We start from the raw sequence: 15,473 nt of genomic DNA on the forward strand, positions 1-15,473 counted from the left end.
ATGACTTGCATGGATCCAGAATTTATGTAGTTATATATTAACACCCCCCCCCCCCCCCCGAAAAAACCCTGAAAAACTAACCAAATATATATTAAAAAAAAAAAAAAAACTAAAACTAACCTGTAGCTAAATAACTTGACCACTTCCGGCGGCCATCATGTTTTATTACATAAATGTAACGGAGAGTAAATATTTGTAATTAGTTTATTTTAATATTTACTGTATGTATTTTATTTCAGTTTTTTTACGTTACCATATTCTGTTGAGAATATTGTATTTCGTTTGGACAACGCCGTAGCTTGTTATTAGCTAATAGCCAATGATATAGTTTTATTTTATCACGTGATCTTTCATGTAACATCCGTGCCACATTCACATATATATATATATATACATACACCACCATAAGATTTCAAAGAAGAAAGATATATCTTTGCTTTTCATGCTCATTGATCGCCATTGATCACAGCACAGATTTTCCATGGGACACACTGTCGTGTTTATCTCCTTGTGAGACTCGTCGCCCACAGTGAAGAGTGTTTTTTGTATAACTTCTGGTTCCGCCTGGGAATAAATCCCTGAACCTTGACCCCGCCTTGTTTTTTTTTCCCAACGAGTGTGTTACATAAACACCAAAATATCAAAGCCATCCATTAAATGATTTAAGTGTTAAAAAAGATTTACAGGAACTTTAACCAAACTGCACATTAACTTTTAAAAGATCATGACCTTCACATGGGGTCACATTAAAAAAGGTCGAGGATTGCATTACATGGTGGTGTTCATACCAAAATTGAAAGCCATCCATTAAATAATTTGAGTGAAATACAACCAGAAAACCTTTTACCCCATTCATGCGACTAGAACGGGCTATTTCTCGTTCCAGCCAGTGCACCACGACTAGTATATCAAAGGCTGTGGTGTATGCTATATTGTCCGTGGGATGATGCATATGCAAATAAAAGATCCCTTGCTACTAATCGAAAAGAATGACCTATGAAGTGGCGAAAGTGAATCTATGAAAATAATAAATTTGGATGCTCTAGAATCCTTTGTTTCTTCCAAGACTTTAATAACTGCCCAAACTTCAGCACTAAAAATTGATGCCGAGTCAGGCAGTCTCATGGAAAGGATTGTGTCCGATGGTAAAACTATAGCCAAGCCACAGAATTCCCATCTCGTGACCCGTATGTATACACAGGAATGTAATCACCGTACTTGTCTAGAATTCCCATCCCGTGACCCGTATGTATACACAGGAATGTAATCACCGTACTTGTCTAGAATTTCCATAAATGTCTTGTACACAATAGCATGTGTACGATCTTTCTTCAGATGCGCAAGATCAAACATAATTTTAGGTGGTGTAATACACCAAGGTGGTAAAATAAAATATGAAGGAGTTTCCAAAGTGTCTTCTAAATCAATGTTAGAAATCGACAAACGCTGAATGCGATGACCAAATGTACGAATAGCATTTGGCCTTGCATCAAACAACTTCATATATCTGTTATAAAACATTGATTGATGTGTTTGATGTTTTGATAACGATTTAATCTTGGTGGCATACTTCATAGAAAGCTTTGCACGTGTAGCACCCAAACAAGGGTCGTGTGCATCAACGTACAGACTCTCTACAGGAGATGTTCTAAATGCACCAAGACAAAATCTAAGTCCCTGGTTATGTATAGGATCTAACATATGCAAGTAAGACTTGCGTGCCGACCCATACACAATGCATCCATAATCAAGTTTTGACCTCGTAAAAGATCTATACAGACGGAACATTACATTGTGGTCTGCTTCTCGTTCCGTATTACTAATAACGTTTAAAATATTGAGTGTTTTTAAGCCCTTCTTTTTAAGACATTCAATACAAAAAAGACACGCACTATTAAGTTGAAATATTTATTTGAAAACCCCCAGAAAACAACAAAAAAAGGTTAAAAACTGGAACAAACAAAGAGCATCTTAATCTAATCTGAGATTGTCTATTGAAATATCTACATGAACTAGAATGGCAATTGCCAAAGCCATGACGACTGAACAGTAAAATCAATCCAAATAACTGCTAGAAAATGTTTTAAATAGACAGGCAGCATTAGTCCAACACCAGATTCATTTAAGTTTAAATCCAAAATGACCGTGACATTCTAGGGCACAGGCTGGTAGTGGAGAAAGACTCACCCGCTGAACACTCATACCGTATATGAAATCTGTCTATTAAAATATTCAAGAGCTAAAGGAAGTTAGAAAAACTTAAACCAAATGTTACGTTTTAGAAAACCTTGACCTTTCTTTGGAGTCATACTGTACTATCTCGCTGGTGAAAATTTCTTACAAATATGAAAGCCATCCATTAAACGATTTAAGTGTTTCAGAGAAATTTTTAGACAAATTGGAGTTCAACTTTGAATGACCGTGAACTTCACATGGTGTCACATTCATGGGGCCGACAGTGCGTACTATGATTTGGTGGACATCCATACTTAATATGGAAGTCATCAATTAAATAATTGAGATTAAAAATACAATAAAAACTAACAATAACAATAACAACTTTTACCACGTTCTAAATAACACTGGTGAGCACCTTGCAACAGCAAATATTAAAGCCATCCATTAAAGGATTTAAGTGCTAAAGACAATTTGAGAAATTTTAACCAAACTGAACATTAACTTTTAAAATACAATGACCTGTTCAATGTGTCACACTCATGGATTTTGGGTGTGCGCTATGACTTGGTGGACATATATACCTAATATAAAAGCCATCCATTAAAAAGACAATAAACATCACCAACAATGACAATAACAACTTTTACTACCTTCTAAATAACACTGGTGAGCACCATGCAACAGCAAATATTAAAGCCATCCATTAAATGATTTAAGTGCAAAAGACGATTTGAGAAACTTTAACCAAACTGAACATTCACTTAAAATACCATGACCTGTTCAATGTGTCACACTCAGGGGTTTAAGATGTGCACCATGACTTGGTGAACATCCATACCTAATATGAAAGCCATCCATTAAATAATTCAGAGTTAAATCCATTCAAGCGTTTTTTTTATATACCAAATTCTAAATGACCCTACCCTGGCAATCGCATTCATGGGACTGGGTGTTTTCAGTTGAAAGACTATCATCTAGTGAACACCGATGCTAAATATGAAAATTATCCATTAAGCACTTCAAGAAGAAAAGTCCATTTCTGCATGACACTTTTCATACAATATTGGAGCTACCACAAACATATTTGACAACCCAAAATACATTAAATATATAGACACCAATATTCTAATAAAAATATGCATTTTATGTGTAATTTGGTTTCGTTAAAAACTATGTAACAATAGCAGCAAGTCGTCACAGTACTGTAAATTTAAATAATATCAACAATCCATATTATTATGCTTTGGCATAGCAGTTTCTACATTCAAATACAAACATGCAGTTTTTACTTTATTCCATTCTATTACACAGATAATAAAGCTTCAAATGATATTGCTAACTTTATTTTAATATTATAAATTGTTCCATTAAAAATTTGTTATTTATTATTCTTATGATTATAATTTTGAATATTCCTAACATATACTAGAATGATGTTTGTAAACAGGGTCAAAGCAGAAGTGAAAATGCTGTTGACTGCATGATTGCAGTCTAACGGCCAAAGCATTGAAATTGATACAGAAAAGAATTATACATTGTAAAATATCTTAATATTATCTAAGCTTGTTTTTCCATAGGAAAAGACAGACGCAGTTAAATTGGTAGTGGTTTGTCCATTCGTCTTTCGTATTGGGTACTAGTTTATGTCATTTGAGAAGCTAGGGTTGACAACTTGGTCTCCGTTGTATCCACCTCCATGGTTCTGTCTTCTCCTGCAATGCAACATTTTCAGTGTTAGATCGCATAAAATAGCCTAATTTCCGTTTGTGTTATGATAGGAAATTCCATAATTCACTATTATAATACGTACTAATAACGAAAATAATGAAACAGAGAACAATAAATGGATAACCAGCAGGATTTCTGCCACAGGGTACACAGGGTAAAATTACGTACACTAAATTATTGGAAATTAAACAATATATTTTACATGTTTTTATATAGTTGATAGTAAGAGAACTGCTGTTTAAAATGTGTCACAGTGCATGCAATGCAGCATACAATTTCAAAACATTTTCACCTAGTAGGGGCGATCTGCAGTAACAACGCTATCTGCAGTAACTACATGTAGCGTTGCAGTTACTGTCGCTATTCGTTATAGGGTTCAACATCTGTAGTAACCGCCATCTGTTATGTTTGCCGCTATCTGTTGTATATGTATATGGGACACCAAGTTGCCATGTGTTTTAAGGATCATTTATTTAGATAATCACATAATTGCGGAATGTAAGGTACCTGAGTACTATTACATAACAGGCTTTGACAGCTCTGTGGGGAAAATTAAGATCACTACACAAAAAGCTGAGGTAAGTGCCCAGGTTAGTCAATCTAATTAAAATTAGCTCCACTATTACATGTGGATCTAAAGACAGCCAGTTGGAGCTCATGTCCACCAATCAAAACCTTACTTGCAGAATCCTGCCAGTGATTTAAAACTAACAACACTGCGTAGTCCCCAGTGTCCAGGTAACATTTCGTCTGTAAATAATAATTTACCGTATATCTTCGCCTATAAGTCGAATTTTTTTCACCCAAAAATTATTTTATAACTTGGGGGGTCGACTTATAAGAGGGTAAAAAAAATTCACCAAAAAATATTACTGTTTTGGGGACTATTTTACAAGTTTTACTGTTGAAGTATGCCATGTATTTATACTCAAATATGTTAATTTGACACATTTATTTTTTATAACCTATTTTTTTGGCATTAGAACGGTTTTGGTTATGCGAAAAGGCGTACGATCTCACTCACATGCCAAGACAACAGTCCACTTAGTTAAATTAACAGTCATCACTAATAGTAAAAATGTAAACAATACTAACTACCTGTTGCCTGAGTTTATTTTGAAATCTGGTCACTGGCATTAATGGTTGTTCAAACAATGTTTTGGCGGTGATTAACTTCATGAATATTACTGAGCTTTCCCTTAAAATAGACTGATCTCTGCAGTTCACTATCTAGAGCAATAGGGACACACATCATTTGGTACAAAAACCAGTGTACTTTCCAGAGTTATCCTCCTTACATGTATTAATATGGCGGAAAACGTGATACTTTCAGTTTTATCGTAGTGATCTGTTGTCAGTGTTTATAAATAAAGTTGTTGTCTGTGCACAAAACCATCTGTACAATACTATACAGTAACAGTCAAACAGCTTTCACTCTCTACTAAGGGAATATTTCTTTTTGATGCTATGTAATAATGATAGTTTGATTGGAATAGTCTGATTATATTGCGATGTACAAAACGTGAAAACCGAAGTTTGTAAAATAATTTTCTTTTGTTCAAATATTATTGTTCTCATGTGCTGAAAATAAGAAATATTTCAATATTTATAAGTAGTTTTTCATGGGTCGACTTATAAACGGGTCAATGAAAAAATAAGTTTTCAGGGCTTGAAATTAGGGACTCGACTTATAGCCGAGATCGACTTACAGGCGAAGATATACGGTAAATATTGACCAATCACACTTCGCCTTTTACAACGTTATTTGGGAGCATACAAATTCTAAAAATATCGGGCGAGTCTATTTTAGTGGCCGCAGTACAGCGAACCATACCAATACGTACGGGGTGGGTTATCAGTCTTCAATTTTACATTAAAAATTATTTATTTATTTATAAAATTAAAAAAAACTAAATCAGTCTTCAGTTTTACATTACAAATTATTTATTTTATAAAATAAAACATGTTTTAAGGCATTCGTAATTCACACGAAACATGTCGTATACCCTCAGGATAATTCGGAATGTTTTCAAATTATTTTTAAATCACTAGCAGGATTCTGTAAGTATGGTTTTGATTGGTGGACATGAGCTCCAACTGGCTGTCTTTAGATCCACATGTAATAGTGGAGCTAATTTTAATTAGATTGCCAGGTTAGTGTGCCTGAACCTTAAGTGGACATAAGCATGAAAATAGCGTTCAAACAAGCAACACAATTTTTGTAAGAACACTGCTTTGCCCACATCCGAATCGGATGAGAATGTAATGATTTCAGTAATGAAATTCTATTGACATTCAAACATGCCATCATGAACATTGAACTTTACTTTATTGATATATAGGCTGGCACTGCTGACGTAATGGTTAATACGGTTATACACACGATAGACAGACTGGCACTGCTGACGTAATGGTTAATACGGTTATACACACGATAGACAGACTGGCACTGCTGACGTAATGGTTAATACGGTTATACACACGGTACATAGGCTGGCACTGCTGACGTAATGGTTAATACGGTTATACACACGGTAGACAGACTGGCACTGCTGACGTAATGGTTAATACGGTTATACACGCGGTACATAGGCTGGCACTGCTGACGTAATGGTTAATACGGTTATACACGCGGTACATAGGCTGGCACTGCTGACGTAATGGTTAATCTGGTTATACACACGGTACATAGGCTGGCACTGCTGACGTAATGGTTAATACGGTTATACACACGGTACATAGGCTGGCACTGCTGACGTAATGGTTAATACGGTTATACACACGATATACAGGCTGGCACTGCTGACGTAATGGTTAATCTGTTCGTACACACGATATATAGGCTGGTACTGCTGAAGTAATGGTTAATATGGTTATACACACGATATATAGGCTGGCACTGCTGACGTAATGGTTAATATGGTTATACACACGATATATAGGCTGGCACTGCTGACGTTATGGTTAATATGGTTATACACATGATATATAGACTGGTACTGCTGACGTAATGGTTAATCTGTTAGTTTTGTGGATGACAGGTACTCGGTTGATAGGCATCATTGGGTTTCTTTTTACGAAACCAGCGCCACATAATTATTGCACTCGTCCCTAACAAACATGTACATATGCAAAAGCTTGTAGACAAAGGTAACCCTTCTGACTTGGTTATAGCTTTTTTCTGTGTAATTTTACGTAGTACTTATTTAACATATAATATACTCTTCAAAAGAAGAAACGCAAAACCACATTGTCGTAACATTTGGAGAATTGATTTAATTATTGAATGGTGAGTCCGATAATTACCAAATGTTGCAGGATTGTTCACAATTCACTCTAGTCCATTGTAAGTGATAGGACACACCACCAAGGTCAAGGTCATCTGGAGTCAATACCGGGTGTGGCCTCCGCGTGTGTTGACAACTGCCTGGCACCGCCTGCCCATTGAAGCAACCAGAGTACGGATGACGTCCCGGGGGATGGTGGCCCACTCGGCCTGCAAGGCTGCTGCCAGCTCGGGCAGGGTCTGAGGCTGTGGTTGTCGCTGTCGGTCCAACTTGTCCCATAGATGCTCAATTGGGTTCAAATCCGGTGATATCGATGGCCAAGGAAGGACATTAATGTTGTTGTTCTGTAGGAAAGCCGTTGTGAGACGTGCTGTGTGAGGCCTGGCGTTGTCATGTTGGAACACTGCGTTGGCGTTGGCCATAACTGGAACGATGTGTGGCCGGAGGATCTGGTCAATGTAGCCCTGTGCATTCAGGTTGCCCTGCACGTGGACCAGGTCAGTTCTGCCAGTGTGTGAAATGGCTGCCCACACCATGACACTACCCCCGCCGAATCTGTCCACTTCCTGCACGCAGTTTGCCGCATAACGTTCACCACGACGCCTATACACGCGACATCTTCCATCATGACGTCGGAGCAGAAATCGGGACTCGTCACTGAACCACACCTGTCTCCATCGCAGTTGAGGCCATTGTCGATGAATCTGGCACCACTGCAGTCGGAGTCGATGGTGTTGTGGTGTTAAGATGACACCTCGAACTGGACGTCTGGCACGAATTCCTACCTCACGTAGGCGGTTCCGTACGGTCTGGTCGGATATCCTGCGCAAACCTGGTATTGCTGCGGCTGTGGAGGTGGCAGTAGTCAATCGTTCCCGAAGGTGGCGTACCCGGATTTAGCGGTCCTGCCCGGGGGTAGTGACCCGTGGTCGACCGGATCTAGGGAGGTCACGCGTTGATCCATGTTGCTGGTAACGGTCCCACAGTCTGGAGATGGTGCTTGGGGACACATGGAATGCCCTGACAACGGCCGTTCTGGATTCGCCTGCGTCTAGTCGGCCGATGGCATTGTTTCTCTGCGGTTCACTGAGACGTGGCAAGTCCTGGATTGTCAACTGTCGGCCAGATACAGAGGCCAGGCAAGCGAACACCCTGCACTTTTATACTGTCGGTGTTCATGTTGCATGTGCAGACAACGCACGTGCAGTGGTGACATGGTTTGCACGTGGCTGTGTTTTTGCGAATATTCACATTTTGGAACTTTATTGTACAGTAGCTGCGTTTTATCGAATGTAACCGTGGGAATGTGTTTGGGACATGCAATGACCTTATATTCACAAAGCATGAACCGGTAGGAAACATAAAATCGGAGTTATAACCCATTTGTACCCTTTTGCGTTTCTTTTTTTGAAGAGTATATTTAAAAAAAGTTTACTTCACATCTGATAACCAGTGATTGTACCAACCATTAAAAACGCCAAACTCTTAACGAGCTGTGAAGGAAATGAAACTGAGAAATGCATGTTTAAAAGACACAACCACACTAATTTCTTCAATGGTTATTTTGAAACCGTTATTTCTGTCGAATACTGCGATTGTAATGAGATATTACCTATATCACCTATTATAATAACATGTTGTAGTTACTAAACACATGATATACACACACAGAGAGAGAGAGAGAGAGAGAGAGAGAGAGAGAGAGAGAGAGAGAGAGAGAGAGGTGTGTGTGTGTACATACTTAAACATACAAAAAAAAAAGACAAAAAAAAAGACATGGAAGAAGAGTATCATTTTATCCTCCAATGCCCACGATATAATGATTCAAGAATGAAATTTATTATAACATACACACGTATTACCATAGACATCCAAGCGTTTTCAAACTTACCCATCTATTAGCGTTTGACAATGCTAAAGAACTTAATAAAGTCGGAAAATATTTATTTAGAGCAAATACTGTTAGAGATCAGCTATTGGAGCAATTTAAGTTGGTTAATATTAACATTACTTCTATTTATTCAGTATAGTATTCGTTTACATGTGTATTAAACCAATAATACATGTATCTCTCAGTATGCTTAATAATGACTTATATAGATCATTAATTAATTATTATTATTAATAATATTATTATTTACTAAATTACTTTTCACCATAATCTTGTACATATCCTGTATATATTTATTATTTTGTTGTACATTGTAGTATGCCGATAAGTTGTAAAAACTTAAAGCAATAAAGAACTTGAACTTGACATACACGAATACATATGCATACAAAAACATACACAGATACACACGCTCGTTCACACAGATACACACAGGTGTATGTGTGTGTGTCTTATTTTGCATCTTTCAGTTTATAACAGATCTTTAAGTTGTAGAAATGCGATATTTCAGTCAAGGAATTTTTTTTCCCAAAATGCTAACTGCAGATCACGAGATATTATCTGCATCAAAACTACAACATTTAGTAATGTTTATAACAGATAGTGGCAGCAACTGCTTCGCTAAATGTAGTCACTGCAGACAGCTTTGTTACTGCCGATCGCTGTCGCTCAGCACCCATGGTCCGTTTTGTTTTTATTTGGTACTCTCAAATTATTTTCTGACAGAAAGCCTGGCCAGTTATTAAAGGCCACACCACAAGATCCACAAGATATGCGTGTCTCGTACGGGAATAGTCGATTGACAAGGCAAACATTACGAATGCATCGGTTTCTATTCAATCGGCTTTCTCGTACAAGACACTCCTATCATTATAAGAAGTTTGGTCACTGAGCACAATTTATGTACCAGCAATACAACACTGTTCTAATACACTTTTAAGATAAAGAATGAATATTTAACAACACCCATACCCACCCACCCCACAGAGAGAGAGAGAGAGAGAGAGAGAGAGATATACACACACACTGACACACTCGCACCATCAACAACAAAAACAAAACAAAATATGACCATATATGTATACATCTTTTCCCCAACTCCACCTAAAAACAAAACCGATTAACTAACGCTTGTGAAAAAAAAAATATAAGGCTACAGGTATAAGATTGAATTACTTCTTGATAACTATCCACGCGGATGCAACAGCAGCAACCAACAGCACAGTGAACACAACGGCTGCTATAATACCTCCAACCAGACTACCAGTAACACCCTCTGGAGACCGAAATGCTGAAACCTCTGGAAGCACTGAAAATATAGAACATTGTCAGTTAACAGCGACACCACAGGCACAACTACAAACCATTGCCTACACAGACTTTATTTATTTAAATGCTTAATGGAATATATTTGTGCACAATCACACACACATGCATGCACGTGCTCGCGCAGACATACACACGCACACACAGATATTTATATGACCTACAATTAATATTTTAGAAAAAAACTCCATTCTGAGTGTACTGTTAAAGCAATACATGTTCCCTACTGACCTCGACAAATATTCGTATCTCGTAACTGCATGGGTCATAACTCTGTGAAAAATGTGTGAAATGTCATGGAAGTTTAACTTGATCTATAACAGTACACGATAAAGGTATACACAAAATTGCATCACAATATCTCCAGGAATTAAAAAAAGTTCGTAAAACTATTTTTTAGATCTCCTAAGTTCAAGGACCATAACTCTGTGAAAAATGGGTAAATTGCCATGAACGTCAAACATGATCTGTAACAAACAATGGGTAACTTGCAATGAACGTCAAAATTGATCTGTAACGGTGCATAGTAAATCTATACACCAAAATATCAACTCAACATCTTGGGGCATGGTGACGTGGGACAGATGGAAGCACGCCAAAAATCACCCATACCCATACCAAAGTGGACACAACCATTTTTATAGCACCTCTACGTAAATAGCCTACCTGAAGTGTTTTGATGACCAGCCATATTCACAATTTCTGAAACAAAATAACAAAATTAAAGAGCAAACACCGACGAGTCACTGCTATGACACATTCACCTAAACCATCAGACATACACTTTGAACCATGTGCATTGTGCACTATCAATTTCTGAAAACAAATTTAATGACAAAATTCTTACGATCATAAAAAAGTCCAATATCACACACATTCATTTCTTTCTTTCTTATTATCGTGCTTATATCCAATTAAGTTTCCAATCTAATTAAAATTAGCTCCACTATTACATGTGGATCTAACAGCAGCCAGTTGGAGCTCATGTCCACCAATCAAAACCTTACTTGCAGAATCATGCCAGTGATTTAAAAATAATTTGAAAACATTCCGAATTATCAAGCACGCTGTCATGAACAAACACCTCAGCTATCTGGGCTGCATATTCAGGACAGTGGGTTAGTTGTTAGTTGTTATAAGAGGGTGTAGTGGTCTTACAACTGCCCATTGAGTCGGTAAAGGCATATTGTCACAGAACACAGACCTATTAAATGACCTAACAAAGTATTACCTGAACAAAGATATATTTGATTTTTCCCTAAATGTACTTTATTCAAACATCTACGTAACCACCATACTTCACTTATTGATATTTTGTGAAAATAATTGAATTATGGCAATGGTCCATAATTCAAAAACTGAAATTGGCAAGAGATATTGACATGTATTTCACTCCATCATGGTTCAATTAAAGTGATGCGATAGCTAGATTTGGTTTTCAAACATTAATGTAATTTTCATTTATTATCCATTTTTAGAGAAATACGGTCCTTAAATCTGTGACAGTATGTCTTTAAACCTTGCTCTGGGTGGGAGCCGGTCGGGCTGCGAACCCTGTACCTACCAGCATATAGTCCGATGGATTAACCATGATGCTATCGAGGCCGGTTATCACACACAACAGAACAAATTAGAATCAAATTATGGATGTTTTGACAAAGTTGTTACTACTACAATTATGGATGTTTTGACAAAGTTGTTACTACTACATTAATGACAGGGAGGGAGACGTCAACTGTATGCATGTCTTGTGCAGGTTTTAGATTTGTTAAGTCAGTCTTGGGAGTGGCAGTCCTCCTATAAAATGTTAACGACATAATCTATTTCATAACCAAAAAGCAAAGCAACAATGTGTAGCCAAAGCAGCAAAGGGCCTCAACTCTAATCAAGTTTATTAATTTTGATTAAAAAATGGCCACATCTCAGCGTACCTTTGATACGACGTTTTGTACTTTTACTTCTTGTGCCTCACTTGGAATCTAATAATGTTAATAAAGTTGAATAAACAGCATTTGCGATCCAGTAACTTTAGTATTATTACAGTGTCAACAAATTCAGAAATTACCGTTTACAATCGATTTATTATTATTATTTATATATATATATATATATTTTTTTTTTACAAATAATCAGGCTAAATCGCAGTTTTTAGGATTTTTTTTTATAGTAGGCATCTATGACCAAATCATGTTTTTATTGATAGCAAAATTTTAAGTTACTGTGTTCATTTAGAACAATTTAAGATTTCTTCGGCACTGAACACAAGGACATAACTCTCATCAGATTTATTGTAAAGAATAGAATAATATAAAATGACAGTACAATCAATCCGAAACAGGTGTGGCAAGGTGGGTCTATGTCCAAACATTATGTAGCATTACAGGGGGTGGTTGGGTGTACTGAAAAGCGTTACGTAACACACTTATTATTATTAAAATATTATGTGCCATAGTGATGTATTGTTAAACAAGTATTGTTGTTAGTTGTTAGAAGCCATGTCATCAGCAATTAGTGCAAAAGTTAGAGTAAGAGTTAATAAGTATTATAACTTTAAAAATGTATGTCCAGAGATAATTTTATTAAAAGTGCAAGAACGATTAAAACAGTATTTTAAAAATATATTTTGTTGTTAAAGTATTTGTTCTGAAAACAGAAGAAAAACAAAAACCTGAAAAGAAGAAAGAAAAATGTTCCACTATACTTTCCCTAAATAGTGTAGGTTTCAGGATAACAGTTATTACTACAAATACATACTACAGTCAACGCCAGTCCATTGTTTGGGACAATCACAAACACACGTATTGATCCGAACAGTTCCACTATACTTTCCCTAAATAGTGTAGGTTTCAGGATAACAGTTATTACTACAAATACATACTACAGTCAACGCCAGTCCATTGTTTGGGACAATCACAAACACACGTATTGATCCGAACAGTTCCACTATACTTTCCCTAAATAGTGTAGGTTTCAGGATAACAGTTATTACTACAAATACATACTACAGTCAACGCCAGTCCATTGTTTGGGACAATCACAAACACACGTATTGATCCGAACAGTTCCACTATACTTTCCCTAAATAGTGTAGGTTTCAGGATAACAGTTATTACTACAAATACATACTACAGTCAATGCCAGTCCATTGTTTGGGACAATCACAAACACACGTATTGATCCGAACAGTTCCACTATACTTTCCCTAAATAGTGTAGGTTTCAGGATAACAGTTATTACTACAAAATACATACTACAGTCAACGCCAGTCCATTGTTTGGGACAATCACAAACACACGTATTGATCCGAAGAGTGCCTCCATGTTCACACTTTAAGTTGCACACTTCTGCAAAATATAAAAAGTAAAATCATAACCATGTAATGACACATGTAGTTTCGTTGTTTTCTATTATTTGATTAAAACATTCATTCATAAGGCCTAAAGAATGTTTTTCTGGTAACATGTTGAACAAAAAGTTAGTTTGTACAGGAAAATAATATAAACTTAGTTCTAGTTTCTGAGGTGGATTATAATTGTTACAAAATATTACAGCTCAACATTCCAATATATGTTTCATTATTCAGCAACTCATATTCACGAGATGCCGAATTTAATGGGATGAAACAAAATGACCGCACCTTTATATACTTACCGTTGTCTTATATGAAACAAAATGACCGCACCTTTATATACTTACCGTTGTCTTATATGAAACAAAATGACCGCACCTTTATATACTTACCGTTGTCTTATATGAAACAAAATGACCGCACCTTTATATACTTACCGTTGTCTTATATGAAACAAAATGACCGCACCTTTATATACTTACCGTTGTCTTATATGAAACAAAATAACCGCACCTTTATATACTTACCGTTGTCTTATATGAAACAAAATGACCGCACCTTTATATACTTACCGTTGTCTTATATTAAGATACCAATACATTTGTTCAATAATAAAATAATAATAAAAAAGAAAAGAAAAAAGAACAAAAAAGGAAGTAATAAAGAAAAAAAAATGCATACGTTCCCTGAATATTGTAGTATTTCAGAAAACTAAAATAATAGTCATTACCACAGAAATCTCCAGCCCAGTAGTTTTCACAATTACATGAGCAAGTATCCTTTTGAACGAAGCCACCGTGTTGACAATTATGTAGGTTGCATTTTTCTGAAACATAAACAGTATGGATACCAGAAAAATGATAAACATGAAGTTGTCTTTAATACTATTTTCAATTAATCTTTGCATTATTTGATTAAGACATTCATTAAAGGGAGAGTAAACTCAAACATGAGCCTTACACGTGTTGGAAATATGCATACCCGGACCACCAACACATACTGACTTTTAGAAATGAAAAACACGTAATTTTAGAGTTCATAAAAAAACCCAGTGATTATTCCAGGGGGCAGCCATATTCTTTTGTTTTCGGTGCGTCTGGAATTCTAGCTTGGGTTGAATTAAGTAATGTCAGCTCCAACCAACTCCTGTATGCTCAGTGTAAACAAAGGCAGTCATTTCTGACAAGGCTCTTCACTTTAATCAACCTGACTTGTAAAACAACATAAAAATTACTTGCTAATATAATAAACTATTCAACTAAATATATTTTAATTTGCATTAGTAGAACGAAATGGGGATATAGTATTTTTCTCTCTTAAAAAATGCAAAGAAAAAATGCATATTATTAGGCCTATTGGTGTCAGTACATGTATGTGTTGGTGGTCCGTGTATGCATCGTTCCAACACATAAGCCTCTTGTTTGAGTTTACTATCCCTTTAACTTAAGAGTTTTTATATTGATGCTCATCAGTAATTCATTTATATATTTACCATTGTTTGACACCCAATAGAGCCGGTGTACTTTCTGTGCTGGGGTGATGTGAAAACATTCATTAATTCATTATTATATTTACCATTGTTTGACACCCAATAGAGCCGGTGTACTTTCTGTGCTGGGGTGATGTGAAAACATTCATTAATTCATTATTATATTTACCATTGTTTGACACCCAATAGAGCCGGTGTACTTTCTGTGCTGGGGTGATGTGAAAA

General features: G+C 36.3%; 1 protein-coding gene across 4 annotated transcripts in view; it reads right to left on the reverse strand.

Annotated features, from left to right (window-relative positions):
- Positions 1-1,894: 1,894 nt before the first annotated feature.
- Positions 1,895-15,473, reverse strand: part of LOC121385783 (neurogenic locus notch homolog protein 1-like) — a 135,992-nt gene continuing 122,413 nt past the window's right edge. For all 4 annotated transcript variants that reach the window (XM_041516565.1, XM_041516566.1, XM_041516564.1 and 1 more), the window contains 5 exons: positions 14,490-14,585; positions 13,662-13,754; positions 11,077-11,112; positions 10,261-10,393; positions 1,895-3,890 (listed from right to left, as the gene is read on the reverse strand). In XM_041516565.1, the coding sequence (XP_041372499.1) occupies positions 3,815-3,890; positions 10,261-10,393; positions 11,077-11,112; positions 13,662-13,754; positions 14,490-14,585 (434 nt within the window). In that variant the 3' untranslated portion in view covers positions 1,895-3,814. The remainder of the gene's footprint in view (positions 3,891-10,260; positions 10,394-11,076; positions 11,113-13,661; positions 13,755-14,489; positions 14,586-15,473) is intronic.

This window comes from Gigantopelta aegis, chromosome 12 (assembly GCF_016097555.1).
Source record: "Gigantopelta aegis isolate Gae_Host chromosome 12, Gae_host_genome, whole genome shotgun sequence".
Lineage (NCBI taxonomy): Eukaryota > Metazoa > Mollusca > Gastropoda > Neomphalida > Peltospiridae > Gigantopelta > Gigantopelta aegis.